We start from the raw sequence: 24,628 nt of genomic DNA, 5'->3' as shown, positions 1-24,628 counted from the left end.
ACAACAACCATACTAAGTGGGCACTGGTTTTTTTTTTTTTACATTTTACAGATGAGTAAATAGAGGTTCTGAGAATTTAGGCAACTTTCCAAAGATAACACAGTCAGTAGGTAAGTCAGTGGGGGGAGTTAGTATTAAGTCCTAGAACCCATTGTCCTAACCCATACAATGTTTAAATACTCAAACAGTGCCACTCAATAGCCATGTTATCTTGAGTATTTATTTAATGTCGCTGATCCTCTCTTATATCATCTTTAATATGGAGAGTATAATTCCCACCTGGCAGGATAACTAGGAAAATGAAATAAAATAGATTTCAAGATGGTGCTATACCCAACACTCTTCTTTTACTTATTTCTGATATTTTCTGATCTCTAGATTGGCCTCTTGGTCTCTTCTGGTGGCTAAGCTCTGCAGCTTCTTATTTCTCCTTCAGAGTCAGTGATTGTTTAGTCTCCTCCTCTTATGGTCTCAATTGCCCAAAATACAGTTGTTTCTAAATATGCCTCCCTTCAAAAGAAAATGAACACCATTCAATATCTTTAAAAGACATAAACATTGGGCAGTCTTTGCTTTGTTTAAGGTTTTTAGCCTTTTATTCAGCAGAAGAGTACGAAATGAATCCTGAGTCACACCTGGGTCCAGAACAAGATTTTATAAAACAGTAGTTTTCTGTCTGATTGTCGGTATCAAATGGGAATGAACAAGAACAACACAAAGCCTTAAGCCTTGAAGAGAAGGGTTGTTAACTGTAGATCTTTTGAAACTTGAAGCATAAGTTCAGTAGTTCCTTATAGCAGGGAAAGGAAATTAGGATCAATGACTGATAGACTACAAAAGTTAAAGAATATGCCTTCTTTCAGTGGTTCACAAACATTCCTTGATCTCTTCCTATCTACATACCCATATGTGGGAATTATGGAAGTAGAATGATATGGCTTATGCCTTCTAGGAACTCAAAGAAGTAGATTAGATAAGTAATTTCTATTTTTAAAAAAGGCATACAGTGGTAAATGCCAAAATTGAAAAATTACAAGATTGTAAAAGTGTGCTGGGGAAGTATGAATGATAGAGTTTGAACTGGGAGAATAAGAGATAAACTTCTCGAAGGAAAAGGGACATGAACTGACTGACATGAAACAACAGAGAAGACTTAAGACATATAGGAGTGTTTCTGTTAGAAGGAATAACTTGATCAAAGGCCGTAAGCTCAGTAATACCTAGAAAATATTTAGGGATGGTAAACACTTGGAGAGGTGAAGACTTACGAGATGATCCTTAAAGTAAGTAGAGACTATACACTACTAAAGGCCTTGAAATTCCTGTGCCATGTGGAATCCTGAGAATGTTTTCAGAAAGGAAGTGGTATGATAATCTTTGATTTTTAGGCCTAGAGGCAGGAGGAATTGGGGGTTTACCGAAACAATTCAAGAGAAATAATAAGGGACTGTTGTCACCAAGAGATTTGAAAACACCACTGAGGTAGAAATATTTGACATCTGCTAGACTGTAGGAAGGATTTAAAGCTAATTCCAAAGCATCTGTCCTGAGACCCAGGGAGAAGAAGTCTCCAAGAGGAGTGGATTTGGTCAGGAAGATGATGAGTTTCATTTGAGACCTTTCAGGTTTGAGGTACCTGCACAGCAGCATCCTTATAGTAGGAGTCCAGACACTTACACAGTCTGTGTAAATTTGGGAGTCATCTGTCTGAAAATAAGGATTGAATCCATGCCAGTGAGGGTTTAAACTTGGGGAATGCAAATATCCAGGAACCATATTGGAAAAAGATCATTAGAACTTGGAACTTGCTCCATTTTATCTTTTCTTTACATAGGCTTGAAATATTAGTGATTAAATTTGATTATGTGGTATTTTTATGATTATATTTGTGTGAATTATAGTAATTACCTAGATCTTTTGCTGGTCTGTGGTCTCTCAGCCATCCCTGCCTGAAGGAATGCCTAACTTGCTGACCTGGTTGCACTCTGAGTCTGATAGTTAACCTGATTGCAGATATCATACCTACAAGAAAAGTACCACCTTCCTTCTAGATGGCTATTATTGCAAATATCCATTAACATAAAGATGATACCCTGCTTCTTTTCCTTACCTGCATCCTATCAAAGGCTTTGTCCTCTCTTAGGGGTGTGTATGTCCCTCTGATCTGTCTCAAAATTTTTGTTCTCTTTCTCCTTTTCCTACTTCCTGACACAAAGACAAGACATGCACACTCAAAACTGAACATGAGACTGAGAGAATTTTTAGTATTTGCTCTCTGCATCAAACAAAACTGTAATATTTTGTATAAACTTTCAAAATAATTGAGACATGAATTATGTATTTCTTTGCTTATGAATAGAAAGAAAATCGATTTTTTTATATGATACTTCATTTTCCTTTTTCCATATAGTGGGAGCTCTTGAGAAACAATTTAGAAGTTCCCTACCCATGCAGTAAACTCTCAGACATATAAGGCATATTCAATAGAAGGTAATTAATTTTCCTGTTAGGCTATTAAAGAGTTGTAATTGAAATAGTCATTGTGGTGGCTTGGCTCTGCATATGCATAGGCATATTCATAGTTAATATTCTTTAGCAGGAGTCAGGATTGTCATTGTATGTTTCTATGTATGTGTACAAAATTGATTATGATGGCTACACACCAAATTGCTGAGATTTTTCCATTTTCACTAATTCTTTCATAAGGAAAATAGTGAGCAAGTTTGTAAAATAAGGCTTTGATAATATTTCTTTAGGGACAGATATTGTTATGACTATATTCATTCAATCAGCAAGTATTCATTGAGTGCACACTATATGCATGGTATTATGTTACGTATAGGTTTATAGTGACTTCACAGAGCATGGAAGCCAGACATTAAATTAGCAATTACGATAGTGTAAAAAGAATGTTATAATTAAGAATAGGGTGTTGTCAAGCAAGTATAGCTCAGTGATTGAGCACCTGCTTCGCATGTACACAGTCCCAGGTTCAATCCCTGGTACCTCCTTTAAAAAAAAAAACAAAAGAAAAAAAACAGAATAGGGCACTTTGGAGGCACTCAACCAAAGGACTTAACTTGGACTAGAAGTTAGGAAGAGATTCCAGAGGAAAAGATGGGAGTGACAGTTAAGAGTGTACACAAGAGTCTTTGCTTTGAGTAAATATGAAAATGTTGCTGAGTTAGATTTCCCATATAAAATCTTACAGAATTTGTAAATGTCAACCCAAAGGTATAGTGAGTATTATAATATAGAAATAGAAAAGGGATCCCTAATTAATTTTTATCAGTTTATTCTCTGACTAATACAGATAGAGAAAAAAAAAAGACGTGGGATATAGAGAGAATATGTGCATGTGTGTGTCTAAATTATGGCCTCAGCACTAAATGTGTGACTTCAGGCAAGTTCCTTAACCTTTCTAACTCTGAGTCCGCCTCTGTAAATGGGAATATTAATAACACCTCTTTCAGAGTTGTAGTCAAAATTAAATAATCAAGCACTGAGTGTAGTGCGTGTGAAGTGCTCAATAAATAAATACGTTTGTCCAACGTCTCACACCTTGCTTGTACCACGGCTGTGTTTTATTTGGTTCCTCCCTGCTTTGGAAAAGTTTGAGTTGTAAGATTCTAGTCTTTTAAACATAAAAGCATCTGGCAACTTCATCTGCCCTGAGTTGCTACATGCCATACCTCCTTGTCAGCAAGGAAAACCAGCAATCTTTGCTGCTTGTGGAGCAAAAGAATGATTTGGAAGCATAATGCTGCCTCCCTGCTGTAAACCCACACCTCCACCAGAGCCTGTCATTAAAGCCGACTGTTGTTGAGACTCAGGATCTGCCTGGTGATGCAATCCTCAGGGTTCTGTGTTAATGCTAGTGGGAGACCAGGAAGAAAATCTGTTACCTTCTCTTTTATGAAAGGATTTGTAATCATGGTATTTCAGCAAATATGACAAACAATTCAAATTTCCTGAGTATAGAATGGAGAAGCTGAGAATCCTGAAAGGGAACAACTTTGCCTTTGGATGGCTGTGAGCCTTCATCAAGTGGAAACCAGCTAATGATCTCTATAAATTTTGTTTTAGCAGTGCTGCCTGCAGATTTAGGCTACCCACCCCACTGCACCTTTTTTTTAACGAATGTCTGGTTATCTGCAGACAGAGAGGAGAGCTGCCATAAATGAATGAAGAAGGTCTAATAGTGATTCAAAGAGGTGATGCCAAGACTAAGGATGCTCTCCCGTTTCTAATCCCCTTTGTCTTGTATGAATATGTATTAATCAGCATCACATGTACCCTAACAGATTTTAGAAAGTTTATTGTGAAAGTCCTTTGTAAACTATAAAACACTACACAATGCCATCAGTTCTTTAAAAAAATAATTAACATTTAATGAATACTCAATATATTTTGGGCATGTGCAGAGAATTTTGCATTGATTACTTCATTTATTAAATCAAAGATTGGCTGGGGGGCTTTAAGATAAGTCATTGCCCTTCTTAAGTTTTTTTTTTTTTTTTTTTGAGATACCAGGGTCGGATTAAAACTGGTACCTTATATGTGGGAAGCTGGTGCTCAACCACTGAGCCATCAGCTCCCGCTTCTTAAGATTTTAAAACCGTTCGTATTTTTTATTTTTTATTTTTATTTTTTTTTATTGATTTTGTAAAAATATTACATTAAAAAAATATGAGGTCCCATTCAACCCCACCCCCCCCACCCCCCCCCCCCCCCCCCAGCAACACTCACTCCCATCATCATGACACATCCATTGCATTTGGTAAGTACATCTCTGGGTGTCTCTGCACCTCATGGTCATTGGTCCACATCATGGCCCACACTCTCCCCCATTCCATCCAGTGAGCCCTGGGAGGATTTACAATGTCCGGTGATTGCCCCTGAAGCACCATCCAGGGCAACTCCAAGTCCCCAAGGCACCTCCACATCTCATCTCTTCCTGCCATTCCCCATACCCATCAGCCACCATGTCCACTTTTCCCACTCCATTGCCACCTTTTCTCTGAGGTCCTTGGATTGGTTGTGTCCGTTGCACCTCTATGTCAAGAGGAGGCTCAGATTCCACATGGTTACTGGATGCAATCATCCTGCTTTCAGTTGTAGGCACTCTAGGCTCCATGGTGTGGTGGTTGCCCTTCTTCAACTCCATCTTAGCTGAGAGAGGTGAGTCCAATAATTCAGATTGTAGGAGCTGGAGTCTGTTGAGGCTCAGGGCCTGGCTATCATATTGTCAGTAAAAAGATTCAGTCCCCTAAATATATCTTAAACCCCAATACCAACTACAATTCCAGTAAAGTAGCATGATAGTCTTATGAAAAGAGATCCCCTCTGGGTTCACATGTGTTTCTGCTACAGCATGGGCTTTCAGCAGACAGGAGTTTTCATGGACTTGTTACTCTCCTCTACTGGCTCTGTCATACCATGTCCCCAGGATGCTAGTAAACATGGCCTTGGGGCTTCGCTTTTCTTTTGGCACACGTTAATGCAGGCAGTGTGTGCTAGTTGCATTTGTGTTTCTTTGTCTATATTCAGAGTAATTAAAGTATGGCTTCCTTTAAGATTTAAGGGGCTTCAAATACACCTCTGAGAAAACACAAAACCTTATTCTGGAGAAGTTTCACAAGGGAGCAGGAGTGATGTTTTTCAAGATTGTTTTGTGATTTTCAAGAGTTGCAGTCATCACTGCAGAGGGTGAGGCCAGGAAGAAGGACGAATTCCTTAACGTTGGCCACTCCTTTCCTTCAATTTTTGCCTGCTCATAGTCCATACTCCATGAAACTAGTTGACCAAATAGGCTTTCAGGCAGTCAGACCATGCTTCAACTTTCATAAAATATCAGATCCCAGGGGGAAATGACATTGAGTAGTGTTCAGAATTGCCAGCATCTGCTTTTTAGCCATGAGAACAGGAAGCAAGTAATGAATTCATTACTTGAATAATGAATTATTCAATTTTTAAATAAAGGAGAAACTTAAAAATCTCAGTGTTATTTAAAACCCCAATATAATCCCCAATTCCTATTATAATAACTTTTGCCACAGTGTAAAAGTAATACATATTCATTATAGAATATGGATAAACAGAAAAATATAAAGAAAATAAAATAATACATAATCCAATAACTGGAGATACCCACTGTTACCACTTTGGTGTATTCAGTTCTAAGTTTTTTCATGTGTATATATCTGTGTGTTATATTATCATAGAGAATATATGATAATGGCCCCATGCCATTAATTAAAAGTATTTGAAATTCACACATAGTTTGCTTTACCTTATCATGATTTTATGTACATTACTTTTAAAAATTCACACAATATGGGAAAAAATAAAAGAGTAAATATCATCCCCAAATCACACTCTTTAGAGATTATTAAAGGTAACATTATTAATGTTTTAGTGAAAATTCTTTAAGAAAACTCTCTGTATATGTCTATGCATATATACACACACACGTGTGTGTGCTGCATTTACTTGATTCTAAGAAGCTCTCCATTGGGATATACTCCATTGGCTTAATAACAATTTCTCAGGTGCAAAATCAACAAAACGTAGGAAAACTATTTTTCTCTAGCAAGCAATACCAGACAAAATCAAGCCACTATCTTCAATATAACAACAGCATTTGAGTCTAAATCTATTTCATATTCAGAACCTATAAATACATCTAGATCACTTCTTGCCATCAGCAATTATGTTTAATTTTATATTGAATCGATGCTTTTTATCCCCCATGTTCATAATATTGACCTTTTGTATTGATAGTTTAATTTTGAGACACATAAACAATTCCAAGATTTTATCTGCATTTGTTTTCCTCAGTTTATTTATAGATTGCTGCAAAGTTGACAATTTTATGAAAGCCAAATGGAAGTTTTTGACCTACTTTTAGCACCTGAATTATATGTTCTTTCATGATGCATTAGTTAGTCATAGGTTACTTGTCTCATCTTTCAAAATTCTATGACTTAGATGTCAAGAAATTGGTATGTGTCAGTAAATTTTTTACTTACCACTTTATGGCTGCTTTGGAATGGAATCTTAAAAAAAAAATTTAGGAAAATTAAGGGTCCAAATGTAGCATAAAGTTCAATAATTTGAGGAGTTACCAGTTCAAGTAACTCAACTCAACTGACGAGAATAGGAGATGAACTGATAACATCTATTCAAGGTTACTTTCCCACTAATAGAAACGAAGATAAATGTAGCTCCTGCTCTGTTAGCACCTGCCAGGTTTCTTTTAACATTGATGACAAGATTCATCTCAATTTCAAAAATGTCAAAATGTTTTCAAAAGAAACATTCAAAAGAATGTTTCTGAAAATCAAGAAAATATGTACAATTTTATGCAAATAAAATATACAGTCTGCTCCCTAACCGTTACTTAATATCAGTTTTCATTGTGAATGTTATTAATATTTGTATATGTGTGTATATATACATATAGATATATATAATCATTTTAACGATTTTGTAGTATTACTATTATATGCATGTACCTATCCCTTATTGATGGATATTTAAAGTTTTTTCTTTTTCTTTTTTGCTCTTATGCAAAATATGCAATGAGCAGCCTTGAATCTGCATCTTTCTCTACATATTTGCAGAATGTGTCCTAAAGATAAATTCCTAAAAATGGAACTGCCATATTAAAGAGTGTGCACATTTTAAATTTACTACATATTGCCAAACATTCCTCCAAAAAGTTCATCCCAGCATTTTAATTAACAATTTCTCCATGCCCTCACCAGCACTGAGTTATGTCAGTATTTATCACCTTTCCCCATCTAATAGGGGAAAAGTGCATTTAAAGTTGCATTTCTTTAATTACTGAAAACTTTCAAATATCTGCATAATATTCCCTTCTGCTTTTATATTGTGATATATTTAACACACTTCAACTATTAGGCATTTAACCTATTTTAAGTTTTCCCCTATGAAATGAATTTCTTTGGCCTTGAAATGTTTTCTTAGAATATATTATTAAAATTGAAATTATGGGCTAAATAATTAAACATTTAAAAGTTGTTGGTACACATTGCAAAACAATTGTCTTAGAAAGGTAATACCAATTTTTGCTCCCACCAACATTACATGAAAGTGTCTTTTTCATTATATTCTAACCAGCATGGAATATTAGTTTTTCCAGATCTTTTTAAATCCATAAAAGGTAAATAAATGCTTTTTCCTGTCACATAGCATTGCGTATTAGTGAGACTGAATATTTTTTAATCATTTTTTTCCATTTATGGTTCTTTAGTAAATATTTTTGTCTCTTTTTTAAAGTCTTCATGTTTCTCACTTCTACCTGAGAAAGACTCTAACAAGCTGATGATGTGCTAGTGTTGCCAACCCCAAGGTAGTACCATCAAGTAACCACTTCTCTGAAAATGCATACCATACTCTCCACAAAAGAACGTACTCCAACTACCCAACGTGCTTGGACATGGTTTCTAGAACCTCTAATCCTGCCCCCTCCTCATCTGACTCCTCACTTTTTCTCTTGCTGGTCCTGAACTCACATCACTGTCTACGTCCATTGCATTCCTGCCTTGCTCCTGTTTGGTTTGAAACCTGACCCAGGTTCTCTCTAGCTTCTCTCTTTTGAATTCCCCGAGTACATTTCCTGCCTGGGTTCAGAGATCCCAAAACTGGTTGTGGGAGAAGACCTCTCCTGGCTTCACACCAAACCCTCAAGCCTCCATTCCTTATACACTGTTCCTTTGTATTATCCTCACTAGATCTTCTTCCAGGGATCTTGATAAGACCACATAATTATGGCACCACAGATATTATTCACTCAGTATAAGTTTGAAGAAAGAAAAAACTATTAACCGTCAGCAAAACAAGTGCCTAAAAATATTTTGCGGGAAGCGGACTTGGCCCAGGGGTTAGGGTGTCTGTCTACCACATGGGAGGTCCGCGGTTCAAACCCCAGGCCTCCTTGACCCGTGTGGAGCTGGCCCATGCACAGTGCTGATGTGCGCAAGGAGTGCTGTGCCACACAGGGGTGTCTCCTGCATAGGGGAGCCCCACGTGCAAGGAATTTGCCCCATAAGGAGAGCCGCCCAGTGTGAAAGAAAGTGCAGCCTGCCCAGGAATGGCACCGCACACACAGAGCTGACGCAGCAAGATGATGCAACAAAAAAAGAAACACAGATTCCCAGTGCCACTGATAAGGATAGAAGTGGTCACAGAAGAACACACAGCGAATGGACACAGAGAGCAGAGAACTGGAGGGCGGGAGGAGGGGGGGAGAGAAATAAAAAATAAATCTTTAAAAAAAATGTATAGAGACTGAAGTGTAGAGTGAAAAAATATTTTTAAAAAAGTATTTTGCAAGAGGTTGATGAATTGTACTGGGACAGTCACATCTTCAGCCCTTGTAAATCTGTAGTTCAGCGCTTCTCAACTTTTTTCATTTTCCCTTGCCCACCTCCAGTCCACCCAGACAGACTTTTAAAACCTTTTTCCCCCCAATCACTTTCCCAGTGAAATTCTGATATCAATGGTATACTGTAAATTTGTTTTTGTATTGTATGATATTTCTGTGCATTATACATTAAAAAATTAAGATTTTTTTTCGCCCGTACCAGGAACCAATTTCATTCCCTTTGTGGCAATACTGCCTTCCTTTGAGAAGGTAGATGAGCATCCAGCAAGATCCCAGAGCAAAGCTTACTAATACAAATGGGACAGACTTCAATAATACATAAAGAATAGGGCTTAAGAGGGCAGCTGGAAAAAGACCGGGTTTTCAGGTCCAGCCCCTCTAAGTGCTGTAGAGTGAATTATCTTGAGCTAATCATTTAATACTAAACATCAATTTTCCTCTAGGGTTAAATGTAAGTAATAATGGCATGTGCTTCTAAGAGATGTTTTGAGGATAGAACAGATAATGCATTTAAAGTATCCAGCACAGTGGCTGCCACATCTAAGTGTTCTACATAAAATTAGCTCTCACTATCATTATTCATATTCTTCATGGTAACTTGCTGTGTCTGGCTTAGCTCCAGATGCTTGATCAACACTCAGTGCTGTTTCAGTGTGAAAATGCCCACGATTTGGCCATGTGAGTGTTCATACCAAATGCAAAGAAGACTCTTAAGTTGTTAAACTAATTGAGACAATAATTTGAGCAGGTGTATATTTACCTTCTTTTCATTTTTATTGTGACTTTGTCTTCTGCTTTATCTCCATTTTTAAAAAATATAGTCCTTGGATTGAATATACTTGATGTGACTTTGATGATGAAAATAAAGTATACCTTTCCCATTTTCTGAGTCAAATATATTATTTTAGGAAATTAATTAAAAAGGATATTAATTTTGGATGATCATTTAAAAACTGTAATCAAAGATCCAGATTGAAGAAAAATTCTCTATAAAACATGATTAAAAAATGTCATCTGATTATATGTTTCTGTCCTGAGTGGTATTTGAGAAGCAAAAAATATAAATACATGAAACAAATATGTGACTAGGACAGGCAAGCAGAGAGTTATGAAGAACATGACAAAGTAATCTTCTCTACTTACTCATAAATTCAGTTTCCTTAATTCTACTGTATGATAACTTTCTTAAGTATGCCTTCCTTATTTGCAAGAAGAGGGCCCTGAAAAGCATGTAGCAGGCATAACTCACCCAGTGCTATTTGTGGGGTTGGAATGAGGTCTATATATCTATTTATAATGAAAGGAGCATGGAATGAAGTGGACATAGATTTGAATCCTGGCTCTACCATTTACTACCTGTGAAAATTTGGACAAATCACTAACTTCTCTCAGTTTCTTGATCTGTAATATTCAATAATGCCTGTCACACAGGGTGTGATGATTATTAAATGATGCACTATGTGTAACACATAAAAAATGGTGACTCTTTTATAGCAGGCCTCCGTTAATGTTGGTTCTTTCTCCTTTGAGGATTTGCCTTTCTTCTTTTCTGACGTTCAGCAGTTCAATTATTGCTACTTATCGCAGAGATTAAGAAACCAGAATAGCACTTGGGGAAGCATCTGTAAAGTGATGAGAGTGATATATTTTCCTTGGATTCTATAACGTAATGCATGGGAAACTTTTAGCACAGTCCATGGAATATAGGTAGTATGTGCCAAGTTTACTTCTCATCACAGCATTATCATTTATTATATTGGACTATAGCATTAGACTACTAAATACTCCTAGGAAAATATTATATATACATTTTATATGCAACATATATGCATGCACATACATAAACACATGTATAAAATATATTTTACATAACTTAAGCCAATTACTTTATTTTATGCAAAGCCATGACATTCCAAGATGTAGAGAAAGGAAAAACAGAAAAAGTGTTTACATTATATACAATATATAATGTATACAATGTATAAGGATGTTTTTTACATTATAGTGCAATAAGTTTCTGATTCATTTTCTTGCAAACCAGGAAAAAAAGTTTTTTAAAACAAAGTTGCTTGACCAAAAAAGTAATGTTACCTTATCAGTCATCACTTTAAGATTCACAAGGTCACAAGGCAACTCACCTTCTCAAGTTAAGCTCTCTTGACACCATTCTTCCTACTAACCTAAGAACTTCTATCTCTTTATGCTTCCCTCATGTGTTAAATGCTTATGGTATTTTGGGAACACTGCACAAATATACTACATATTGGGACTGTAAAGCAAAATTTTCTTCTCTCAATAAACATGACTACCATTTGCTGAGTATTTACTATGTGTCAGGCACTGAGATTTACATAACTCCTTACCCAAGTGTTCATTTTCAGCATTCTTGCAGTTATTGGATTCTGATAGGAAGCTGAGTCCAAGGTGACATGTAAATATTTACTTATAATATTAGTCCCCATTCTAACATTCTTCTTCCCAAATTAGCACTAACATCTATCCCCATCCATTATATGAACAGTTTCTTCATGAGTACCTGCTCTTACAAACAGTGGGCATATAATGCAAATACAGTATGTATTTATTACAATGTGAAATTGCTAATGTTAGGATACAGGACTCCATGAATTCAATGAAAGTGATGATAAGTTGCTTCAGTCATGCTCAAAGTCTTGTCAATTGATGGTTTAACAAAAATAAAACAAATAACTGAAGTAGAAAAAGAAAGCTTGCATCATAGTCACTTCAAATTGAATTAACAAATTGAGAGGCCATTAGGAAAATGTATAAAACTTCCAATGAATTCTGAAGAAGCAATGGCCCTTTTTAAGATTATGAATCCAAAGCAAATATTAACCTGGGATGGTGGGTAGAGCTACCATACAATTTTACCAGAAAAATATGTCCTTCCCCAAAATATCACCACAAATCATTTTTGTTTATTCTAAAGATTCTTTAATTATTGTGATCAGATCCTAAATTTTGTTAATAAATGATGCTTTCATAAGCTTCATTTTATGAGAAGAGCCCCAATCACACTTTTTTTCACTATATATCCTGAAATTTTAGTATTTGTTTTAAATATATTTATTTTATAGTAACTTTTTTCTCTTATACTATCCTTAGACAACAAGGACCTCTTTTATCATTTAATCCAATCCTCACAATATCTATTGAAGGTACTATCTTCATTTTACAAGTAATGAAGTTGAAACCCAGAGAAGTTAGAAAATTTGCCCAAAGTGGCACAGTAAGTGATAAAGTCAAGATACCAATTTAATTCAACTGATTCCAAAATTCTTTCTGTTTATCACTGCATTATACTAGAATAGGCTCCATAAATTAGTGTGAAATTGAATATAACTTATCTTTTTAATAATTCTAATATGAGCTGCTATTTTAGAAAAAGCTAAAGCAATTTCCATTCCCTGCTGCTTCATTCATTCCTGCTGGAATTTCTTCTCTCTTTTTTTACACATTCTGAGACTTTCTGTTGCTTTCTTCTGTTAATTCTATCTCCTGCGTTTTCATCTGGACATGAGAGTCATTTGTGTCTTGCCTACAGTAGGCCGGGCTTATTGCCTTGGTGGAGTGGGCAGCTGTTTGGGTGGTAGCCTGCAAGAGTGGGATCGGTCTTCTCAAATACAAGACCTCCCTCTCCTGCTGTTCATACTTCCTATTGTGCTTTCGGGGTGACTGTTTTCAACTTCAGATAAAGAGAAGGTAAAAAATATAGCTCTTTGACACCTTGCATTAGTAAGTGCGGTTCTTCCCTACAGTCTGATAAGGTTAGTATCACTGATATTGCTGTTCAAACTTAATGCAGGTGCATCTACACTAAGTGGCCTGTCCAAGGTCAGGTATTGACTAATCAGCAGAGTCAAGACCGAATGAAGCCCACCCTCTGATGTAGTCCTAGACTCTTTACTGTAATGACAAAATTTAATAATTGCAAGTATAGGTCATTTTCTTCCTGAATTTGAGCAAGTTACTTAGCTCTCTAAGTTTCCTCTTCTCTAAGAAACATATTAAAAATAGCACTTACTTGATGAGGTTGGTGTGAGAATTAAAGAGATAATGCATGTAGAGTATTGCAGAGAGCTTAGCACAGAACAGAGGAATTAATAACTCTTACTGTTTATTGTGCATGTTATACCAAATGCTGCCAACACCCTTGAAGGGGCACTATGTTGACTTAAATGCATACTATATTTAAAACAACTGAAAATTAGTCCTCTTCATGATCTGGCTTTCATGCAAGAAAGGTGCTAAACTTCAGTACTGAAAAATGGAAGAGATTATACAGAAAATGGAGAAAAGTACATAAAGTTGAGGCCAGGCATTCTCCACTCCCCGGTTTGCTTCAGGCACATGCTGATTACATATACAAATCTGATTAGCAATGAAGTGATATGCGGCATCCCTGTTGACCTCAGCCTACAGACATTCATTTATTTAAACTTTCTTATTCTCTTATTCATTTCTGTAACTGAATATTTTATCTCCTGTGTCACTGTTTTCTTCTTTCTTTTTCATCTAAAACATTTCTCTCTTTCTCCTTTAAAATTTTTTCACATATATAAATTGTCTGTACTCCCTGCCCACATTTGCATTTTAAACTGCTTATGAAATGTTTCCACAAATCAAGGATCTTTACTTTTAATGATGTGATACTGTTAGTAAGGATTTAAATTTTTAGCCTGTGGTGGTGTGTGTGAGTTTGTGTGGCCTTGCTTGGTAATAAGAGTCACAGAAAACTGCCTTTCAGAAAACATGTAACCACACCTTGATGACCCTATGTGTGTGTGCCTTTTTCCATTCCTCATAACTAGTAAGTATGTGTGTAAATGCTTTCCGGGACCTGGAATTGCTTGTGTGTCAGAAGCACAAACTAATGGCAACAACCCGTCCTTTTGGAGGGCACCACACAGTCAGGTGCCCAATGAAGTTCTGTTCTGTGTTCTGTGCTCCTAGAGCAGGGGAGCTAAGAGTATGGAATGCAAGTCAGGCTGCCCTAGTTGGCATCCCAATTCTGTTACTACTTACTAGGTAGGTGTCTGTGGACAAGACTACTGAATGACTCAGAACCTCAGTTTCCCCATCTGTAAAATAGAAAGAATAATGGTACAAACCTCATAGGGTTATTATTGGGATTAAGAGTTAATGTAAGTAGAGCACCTTGAATGGTTCCCAATATGCAGCAATAATTAAAGAAGTTTTAGTTGCTGTTACTGCTGCTGTTTGGAGACCTAGGATTGAATTTCACTTTTGCCACATACTAGCAGAGTGAACTTAGGCTAGTGAAATAGAGATAATTATGCTGAATGCGTTTATCCCTTCAACATAAGAAAATCATTATGTCACGTTAGTGTTTGATATTTGGTATTTTTGAAGGACAAACAAGAACCACAAAATAAATGCTCTGTCTCTACCTTGAACTTTTTATAGAATATTGTTAACAGAAATAATATAATAATGATCATATTAAACTCTCTCTAACCTAGCATAGATCTTTCAGTTGTAGTTAGGATTGTATTTCCCTTCTCTGCTATCAGTTCTGTGAAAGGACAGGTCTCAGGCATTCAGTGTATCCCCACAACTGGCACAATGCCAGATCATGGCAGGAACTCACATTTGAGTGAAGACTAAAACAAATGTTTGTTGAAGCAACTTTTATCTCCTATTGATCCAACTATTGTTATCAGGCAATTTAAACAGATACAGTAACCTGAAAAATCAGGAATGCATGCATAGAATGTATTGTTCTTTTGACAGAGTTTTAGTGATGGAAGGAATCAGAAAAGTCTAGTCTATCTCTATGTTCAGTGAAGAATCCCATTTATGGTATCATCCCCTTGTTTTCTACTTAAAAGCTTACTCTCCTTCAAAGAACAAACTCATAACACAAACTCCGTGAAGCACACTCTGACAAATAATGGTACAAATACAATAGTTACATGCTTTATGAGTGCCTACCATGTTAAAGACTTTACAGTGTCATCCCATTTAATGTCTGCCACCAGCATTTGAGGTGGATACTATTATTATCCACGTTTGAAATTTGAGAAAACTGAATCACAGAGAGGTTAAATAGCTTCCCCATTGTCATACAGCTCGTAAGCAGAGGAGGCAGGATTCACACCCAGGTCTATATGATTCCAGAACCCAAGCTTTCTTTTGTTTACTCCTATAACAGTAACACCTACACCACTTATTTGGAATTTAATCTTGCAGTTAAATCATCTCATGACGCTGACATTTGAACTATTGCCGAGCTCTTGTTTACATGATTTTATTGTTATTTAGTTTTCCATGTTTGTCTTATTTCCGAAAAGCTTATTTATGTATGTCCTACCATCTTGCACATTGTAGGGAGCTCAGAAAATAGGTAATCACCCAGTCCTCCAGGGAAGGGATACTGTTTTCAAGGGAGCCTATTTCTCTGTTAGAAAGTTGTTCCTACTATTGAAAATGTTTTAATTCCTCTTAACCGTTTAAAATCATAAGATCCTAAAATATAGAGTTTATGTGGTCTATTTCCTCTACTTTATGGCCGAGAGAACCTAAGATTAATTGATTGGCCAGAAGTCATGGAGCTATTAACTTATACATGTATGGCCTTGAACCCTGGTTTCCAGAGTCACTGTCTGGTAATATTATTTCAGATACTGGAAATAATTTTCAGGCCTCTCTTAGTGCTCTTAAGTCATGGTATTCAAATTTCTCATCATATTGTTTCACTTCTCTGGTTTTAAACCAGTTTTCCAATAATCCTGTTAAATAAAGACTCATTTAGATACTGCGGGGAAATGCTATTACTAATAGCATTCTAATTGAGTATGATATTTATGCAAAATAATCTGGCATTCTTAGCAATGAGAAATTGATCTACTTTTTTTGTTTGGTCACTTTCCAGGAATGAAACTATATCATAAAGAAATAATTAGAAAGGAAAAGAAGACAAATTTGTACAAAGAAGGATTTAGAATAATTACTACCTAGAAACGGCCCAAACACTGGAGAATGTAGAATAATATACAGTGGTAGACCATTTAGCAATAAAGTAAATTATGAAATAAGTGAAAAAAGTAAAATGGAATATTGCAATGCATAGGAATATGAAGAAATTAGATTTGTAAACAGCGAGCCCGTTAAAGTAAAAGTTTTCTTTGTAATTCTTGTTGTTTTGATGTGCTTCTCCTCCCCTGGCATTGTGGATTAAACCTAAAACAAGAACTATTAATATATAACACAGAGGTGAACATAGATACACCAGGGGATTGCTGGCTCAGCAGGATGAGGCAAGTCATGAAAGACCTGGATCAGACTACAGATGGTTTCATACTTAATTACACTGAAGAGTTTGGTCTTTAGCTTGTGATAAATCTTCTGATTGGCATCTGATGAGCTTTAAAACAAAGTACGCAAACAAAAAGCAGCACAACCATCATTTCCAGTGAGCTGTCTTTTGCTCATTTATTGCTGCAGCCCAAGCTGGATGACATGTCTGGAATCCAACATAGGAGAGTTGATTACCAACTAAAACCCCAGTATATGTCCACATGTTCTTTTACAAAGTCAGTTTTCCCAAAACCACAATTGTTTGACTAAGATTTTACCTCAATATATAAGAATCTCACATTTGTTCTTGTTGGACTTTCCCTTCTCAGTTTCAGCTCAGTGTTCTAAAATTGTGAGGTAACTTTGATTACTTTCAATGAATCTGCCATTATTTAAGATAACCTTTGTGTTATCTTAAAATGTGGCAATAGTCATAAAATTATTTATGACCTTGATATAATGGTGAGTCCAACACTCTCACCACCCTGGCCCAGCTTTAACCAACAGTTAGGGAAACCATCCTTCTCCACTACCTGGTAGTCACTCAATAAATATTTGAACGAATAATTAAGCAAGTAAATCAAGCATTACTATTACAAAATAATGACTTCTGTTTAGTGTGCATTCTTCATTTCCAACTGGTCATAAACTTTACCTTTCTGAGATACAACAATGTATAATTCACATCTTTTTAAAAATATATTTTTATTACAGAAGTTGTGAACTTAAAAAACAATCAGGCACATGTGTAGAATTCCCATACAACACTTATTCACCAACATACCACATACATCTTTTTAATGAAAGGTCAGTATAATCCTGGCTCTGTTTTAGGGACTGTGGAGGTCCCATAAAAGAAGCTCATGTCCTTCTAGAAATTTACAGTCTTGTGGGCAGCAAAGAATTAGACATACATACTCCTAGGACCCACCATAAGACTCAACATAAGACTCATGGTACTGTCATAGTTGATTTGTCCTCTGCTAAGGGAGCAAAACAATATAGTGCTCAGAGCCTCAACTTTGAACTCATATACCTAAGGACTAATCTTAGCCTTTCTGCACACCAGCTATGAAATACTGAGCAAGTTATATAAACTCTTTGAGCCTTGGTTCCAAAGTGAATATAATGCTTATTTCATAAATTTTTATGTAGTTTGGGTATAAAACACATCATAGCTATGCAACAAATAATGAGGATTCCAGTGCCTTGGAGTAGGTACCTCAGAAAAAAATGTTCTTAAACGTTATCCATTCCTGTGGGTGTGGGCTTTGTTACTTCAATCAAGGTGTGGCCCAAATGAGTCAGTTTGGGCTTTAATCCTTATTACTGTAGTCCTAGGTAAGCAGAGTGGAAGTCAGAAAGAGAGACAAAAAGCCAGATCGAGTATCCAGAAGCTGAATGTCAGAACAGAAGAAGCCAGAAAAGGTCACCATGTGCATTGCCATGTGACAGAAAAGCCAAGGACCACAGATTGCCATCAGCCATCCCAGAAGGCCACAGTCTTCTGGGAGAAAACATTGCCTTGATGATGCCTTGATTTTGTACTTCTAGCCTCAAAATTGGCAGCCAATGAATTCCCATTGTTTAAGCCAACCCATTGCGTGGTATTTGTTTTGCCAGCTAGGAAACTAAAACAGGGATGGAGGTGATGCTGGTAGTGGATGATGATGATGATGATGATGATATTGGCAATGATACTAGTGCATTGAACTGTAAATCTCTGAAGACAAGAACAATGTTTATGTTTAAATCCCCAGCACCTACCAAAGTTTCTGACATACAGTATTAAAATACAAGGAAAGAAAATACATTCCTAGGTATTAAAATAAAAGGGAAGAGAGAAGGGAGAGACTAGCATGGGCTAGAATAGTCAAGGAGAACATCATTGAGGAGGGAGGCATTCGAAAGTAGATTTTTAATAATTGAAGAAGGAAACAAAGATTACTGAAGGCAAAAGAAAACAAGTATTACATCAAAGGAAGTAGTGTCTGCCTGGTGTGGAGAGGACTAAATTAGTTTTGTTGGGTAAGAAAAGGAATCATTGAGGCTGGGACATAATTAAATACCTTGGACTCACTAAAATTTTACTATTCAGTACCATGCCTAAAGGTTAATAGCAAGATAATTCTAAACTTTGCTCCTTGTGGAAGCTGCATGTTATGTCCAACAAATACAGGAAAATGTTTCATTTAGACACACTGTATAGTATAGTGCTAAAAAGATGAGATTTAAAGTAGGCAAATCTAGGTTCGATTTTAGTTTTGTCCTTAACTAACCCCATGATCTTGGGCAAATCATTTGCCTCTTTGAGCTTCAGTTTCCACTTCTGTAAAATGAGAGTAACAATGCCTATCATGCAGGCCTGACACGTGGGTCTTGAATGAGAAAATTCATGTAAGGCACCTAGTGCAGTGCAGTGCCTGTACATAGGAGTTCAATAAACATGAGAGCAGCTGTTATTTTTAGTAGCATAAATTGGTACATTTATGTACCAATGTATTTGTGTTAAGTCCATGAAATACTTATAGGTTGTGTATCTTTTTGGACATGTAAACTTGAGCTTAACTTAGTTTGATAATAACTGCAGTTCTTGAAAGTGAAAGAACCCAGAAAAGGACAATGTACAACATGTTAACACTTAGTCAAGCGTGTCTCTTGAAAATGAAGAAACGCAAAGTTTTGAGTCTGATCGATGGTATAGGGTGAATTCTCCTAAGAGAGCTTAATGACTTTCTTCACTAACCACCTGCTGTACAAACTGTCATGCAAATACTGCCTTGTGCTTTATGAAAAATATCCAAAATTTCCTATGACTTTGTTCTGCTTGGATTTTTTTCTATAGCAAAATTCATCATTGGATAATTTTTAGTCTCTTTGTCTGTAAACCAGCCAAATATTTCCTTTAAATACTTGGGCTCTATGTTGAATATACAGAGTTGTGGTTCTTAGTACATTACCTTTTTTTTAGTAATAGAGTCCATTGATTAATCCTTTAATGAGCTTTTAGCTCCAGAGATACTAGGATGACTCCTATGCCCATAATAAATGAAAGTTTTTCATTTCATACAGGTTCTTCCAGGGGACCCAGTCCCCTAACCATGGGAGCCCAGGATACCCTCCCTGTTGCAGCAGCATTTACAGAATCGGTCAATGCCTACTTCAAAGGAGCAGATCCAAGCAAGTAAGCCTGGGGCTCGATGCACAGTATTTTCCAAGCTCTATCCTATCTAGTGGGGGACATACTAAATAATCCCTTCCTTATCTTAAAAGCAAAACAAAACCCAGTTAAATAAGAGGTAGCACACTTAGAATAGAGAAGAAAACTTAATTAGGAAGGTTAATTCACTGATTTCAAAAATGTGTCCAAAAGTTCCATTACTCTAGTATCTTACTCTCCAGGAATCTCTAGTTCAGCATTTGGCTATGAGCCATGGAAAACCCCAACACAACTCTGTCAACACTGAGAAAATTTATTATCTCAGAGAAGGGGAAGTCCAGATCATGGCTCTTAGTGTCTTAATTATTCCTGGATGGGAATCAGCCACATTCAAATTGGACAATGGTATATTGGACTGAGAAACTGAAATTAAAAAACACCTTCCCAAAACATCCAGGTTAGCAAGTGAACAAGTTATCTGCTACCCTTACTTGGTAAGGAAAAAATTGGCAACAGACCATTATAATCAGGGCAAAGTAAAAATTCTAGGGAAAAATGCACCACCTTTATGTATACAGGCCTGATTTCACTTTTATCAGCACATACTACCAATGCATTCAGCAGTGGTCATTGAATATATTTGCTTTATAGACTTGACCTGAATGCTTAAGGAGTTCCTGAAGTCTGTGGATTCCCTGAAACTAGGCTGCATCTCTTGTATGGGTGTGCATATATACATTTTTCCATACAGATGGTACATAGCATTTATCAATTTCAAAAAGCCTTCATTATCAAAAAGAAAAAAAATCATAAGGGTGATTACTGGCTTACACTAAAAACTAAACACCTAACCAAATTGGTTTTGGTTTTTAAGCAGGTCAGTATAATTCCAAGTCTGAATTTGGTGGATAAAGAAAGGGCATACCTAGGTGAGGGAATAATTACTCTTTTTTTTTTTTTTTTAACTTACAAGGACTAGGGCATAGGAAAACCTATGGCAATAAGAAATATAGAAAAAAATAATTTGCATTTAAAACACGAGATTACTTTATCAAAGTTTTTGTAACAGTGATGATTAAGTATAATTAGAGCCTGAATTGCCACAGATATTTTAAGTGAGAATCTGTATAACTTATCATAAATCCTCTTTACACTTTAGAAACACTAGATTATTTTTTTAATAATTTTTTTAAACTTAACAGTATTATGCTGAGAAACTAATATAATTAGAAACTCCACCTTTAGTGTCTATCCAGTCACTGGGATCTATCAACCTCCTTAAATGTCATGTCTCTTTATATGACATCTGAGTTTTATTAGAGGTCCAGAATATTGTAGAGGAACAAACACTGTGGACTCTTGTTTCTTCCCATGTTCTTTCTCTTTCATCTTCAAAACATCCATGTATCAAGAGAAATTACGTCATCCAGTGATGCATTTGAACTCAGTGCAAGTAAATGACATGAGCTTGGGTTCTGCATAAACTTTATTTCTTTTATTTTATTTTTTTAATTTATTTCTCTCACCTTCCACCCCCAACCCCCGCTGTCTGCTCTCTGTGTCCATTTGCTGCGTGTTCTTCTTTGTCTGCTTCTGTTGTTGTCAGTGGCACAGGAATCTGTGTTTCTTTTTGTTGCATCATCTTGTGTGTCATCTCTCCATGCATGCGGCGCCATTCTTGGGCAGGCTGCACTTTCTTTCACGCTGGGCGGCTCTCCTTATGGGGCATATTCCTTGTGTGTGGGGCTCCCCTACATGGGGACACCCTTGCATGGCAGGGCATTCCTTGCACACATCAGCACTACGCATGGGCCAGCTCCACACGGGTCAAGGAGCCCTGGGGTTTGAACCACAGACCTCCCATGTGGTAGACGGACACCCTATCCACTGGGCCAAGTCTGCTTCCCTCTGCATAGACTTTATACATACATTTTTGTTCTATAGAATCTTGTTTGAAAAAAGAATTGTCATAACTGTCTGTCATATCAATTCTAAGCACAACTTATTACTGATTGACCTGTACCTTAGAAAATTCAAGCTGACCTTAATTGAGAAAAGTGGGCAGAAACACAGTCAGATATGTGAAGAGTTTGATGTACCTGAGTAAAAAACCTTGGGAATCACACAGGAATGAATGAATGGATTTGCTGGAAAAGGAAGTTGAAATGTCCTTAATAACTAAAAAAAATAAGAATCCCAATAAATGGTGTCACCTACGGGCCTGTTGCTTTACCCGTGGGCTTCTTCATTCTGTTTTTGTTTTCCTTTATTTTTAAAGAAGCTTTAGACTACATAAATGTTACATCAAAAACATAGGGGATTCCCATATACCCCACTCTCCCCACACACACTTTCCCCCATTAACAACATGGCAAGAATTTCTAAAGTACACGGGCAGTTTCCAGCAAAGGAGGACATAGCCTTGATATTGTACTCCAAGCCATTGATATTGAAGGTTGTACTTATGAACCTTGTTCTTGTGAAATTGAAACTTGGCCTAGTAATATATATTGCCTAGGAGTTACTTCCTGAAAACCTCCTTATTGCTCAAATATAACCTCTCTCTAAGCCAAACTCAGCATATAAACACACTACCTTCCCCACCCCCAGCATGGGACATGACTCCAGGGAATGACCCTCCCTGACACTGAGGGATTATTATCAAGCACCAACTAGCGATGCATTTGGAAAAAAGACCTAGACCAAAAGGGGGAATATTAAATACAAATGAATTTTTATGGCTAAGAAATATCAAAGTGAGTTGAGAGGTCATTCCAGAGGTTATACTTGTGCATGTCTCAAGAGGATCTCACTGACTGCCACAGAAAACAGTGTTCCTGATGGCTCTAGAGACATCTAGATACTATAGGCAGAGCAGACAACCCAGGAAATCGGCACCCCATTCGTGGGCTTTACCTTGGAATATATTGTAACCTATTTCCCCATTGTATCAGATTTAGACTCATTTATAATTTTCCACACATAGTTCTTCTGCCCCTTTTATTTGAACATATAATTAATACTATACCTCTTAAGTATATGTCCCAGAGACTTAAATGTTTCAGCTGTTCATATGCCAGTTGAGCCCTGAATCTTGGTGGAGTTGCAGATGACACCTGCTCTCCAGTTCATTGGACTCAACCAGGATAACTAGCAAAAAGATTATGATGGACAATGCCCATACCAGAAAACAGAGAGTATCTTCATTCTGTTTTTCTTTCTTCCACAACACTATGACAGATGTGTGGGGATATCTGCACCAGTTAGCCTGGTGTCCATGATCTTCACACCCCAACTATAGGACACTTGAGCCAAATTAATATTAGTGCTTTTACTATGCCCCTCCAAGTTAACTGAGCCTTTGACTTGTAGATGGCTATATATATATTGAATCTGTTTTCAATTATATTTCCATAAATAATTGTGTGATAACCTGTATGTTGATCAATGGGAGAACCAGTACATTTCATTGGAATTATGGGCTCTAAAATTTATGAGCAGATCATGAAGTGATATTTTTCTATATTTTATTTCATCTCCAGGCAGTGAATCATTTTAATTGCTTTCCCTTTGTGATTCACTTTCAAGGAAAGGACTCCAGTTCGGTCAAGTGGAAAAAGAGCCAACCACAGCACAAATAGAGAAATAATGCTGAAAAGGCATTTGGATTTGCTTTTGCCTGTGATCCCCCCTCATCCTGTGTCAAAACTTTCCCTGTGTGTTTTCAGACCATACACTGGAAACAAAATTCTTCTGCTTTAATTATTATATATTCTGATATACAATCCATGCAGGTATAACTAAACACTCTTTCCTTGAGTATTCAGAACATCTGTAACAGATATTCTGCCATGTAAGTCTTTCTCAGTAGTTTCATAGGGTGAGAACTCCTTATGCTGATGCTAGGGTCACTGAGTTTTACATTTGTGGGCAGTGTTTTCAGAGTTTGTTCCCAGGAGCTTGAAGTAGTTTTCAAACTCTGTAACAGAAGAGCCCTAACAGGGAAAGCAACCAAGTGTGGCATGATCTGGATGGAAAGAAGTCCATTGCTTGGGTCACCTGCTTAGTCTCTCGCCAGACCCCAGTGTACTTCTGAGGACCTCTAGGGCCCTTCTGCAGGGTTTGAATGCTTTGGAAATGTAATAATTAAAATGTAGTTATGTGGCAAACATTCTCACATGCCGTCTTTAATTGTCTCCACTTCATAGAGTTCTTGTGGGTGTTTTCTCCAGGCCTGTCCTTGAAAAGGTGCTCCAGCCCCTTACCCACAGAGTGGGTGGGCTGTTCCACTCATATGGAAGTTAGGTTTCTTTCGTGTGGTTTTCTTCAGCTGCATGGGACAGGGAGGACCATGCACTGGGCACTTATTATTGCTACCTTGGTGTTCAACATATACCACATCACCTAATTCTCAGTCAGATGAGGGCACAGACCTGCACTGTCCAGTAGGCACTAGTCATATGTGGTTACTTAAATTTAAATGTAGATTCACTAAATTGAAAATTTCTGTTCCTCAGTCACATTAACCATATTTCAAGTGCTAAAAAAATGTGTTTCTTCAGCTATGGGCTGGCTGAAGAAACACATTTCCTGCTATAAGCTACTCTACTGCTGTCTAAACAACCCTGGAGCTAAAAAATAAGGGCCAGGGATTCATTCTTTAATCCCTGAGAAAAATATCACTTTTCTTAGCTAAAACCGTTCCTCCTGTTATC

The 24,628-nt window shown here is 36.8% G+C and overlaps 1 protein-coding gene across 23 annotated transcripts in view; it reads left to right on the top strand.

Moving 5' to 3' along the window:
* Positions 1–24,628, top strand: part of SGIP1 (SH3GL interacting endocytic adaptor 1) — a 238,330-nt gene that overhangs the window by 186,226 nt on the left and 27,476 nt on the right. For all 23 annotated transcript variants that reach the window (XM_058303416.1, XM_058303406.1, XM_058303410.1 and 20 more), the window contains one exon: positions 19,826–19,937. In XM_058303416.1, coding sequence (XP_058159399.1) covers positions 19,826–19,937 — 112 coding nt within the window. The remainder of the gene's footprint in view (positions 1–19,825; positions 19,938–24,628) is intronic.

Source organism: Dasypus novemcinctus, chromosome 9 (genome assembly GCF_030445035.2).
Source record: "Dasypus novemcinctus isolate mDasNov1 chromosome 9, mDasNov1.1.hap2, whole genome shotgun sequence".
Lineage (NCBI taxonomy): Eukaryota > Metazoa > Chordata > Mammalia > Cingulata > Dasypodidae > Dasypus > Dasypus novemcinctus.
The sequence above is the reverse complement of the archived record's forward strand: the minus strand, read 5'-3'. Positions and strand labels throughout refer to the sequence as shown.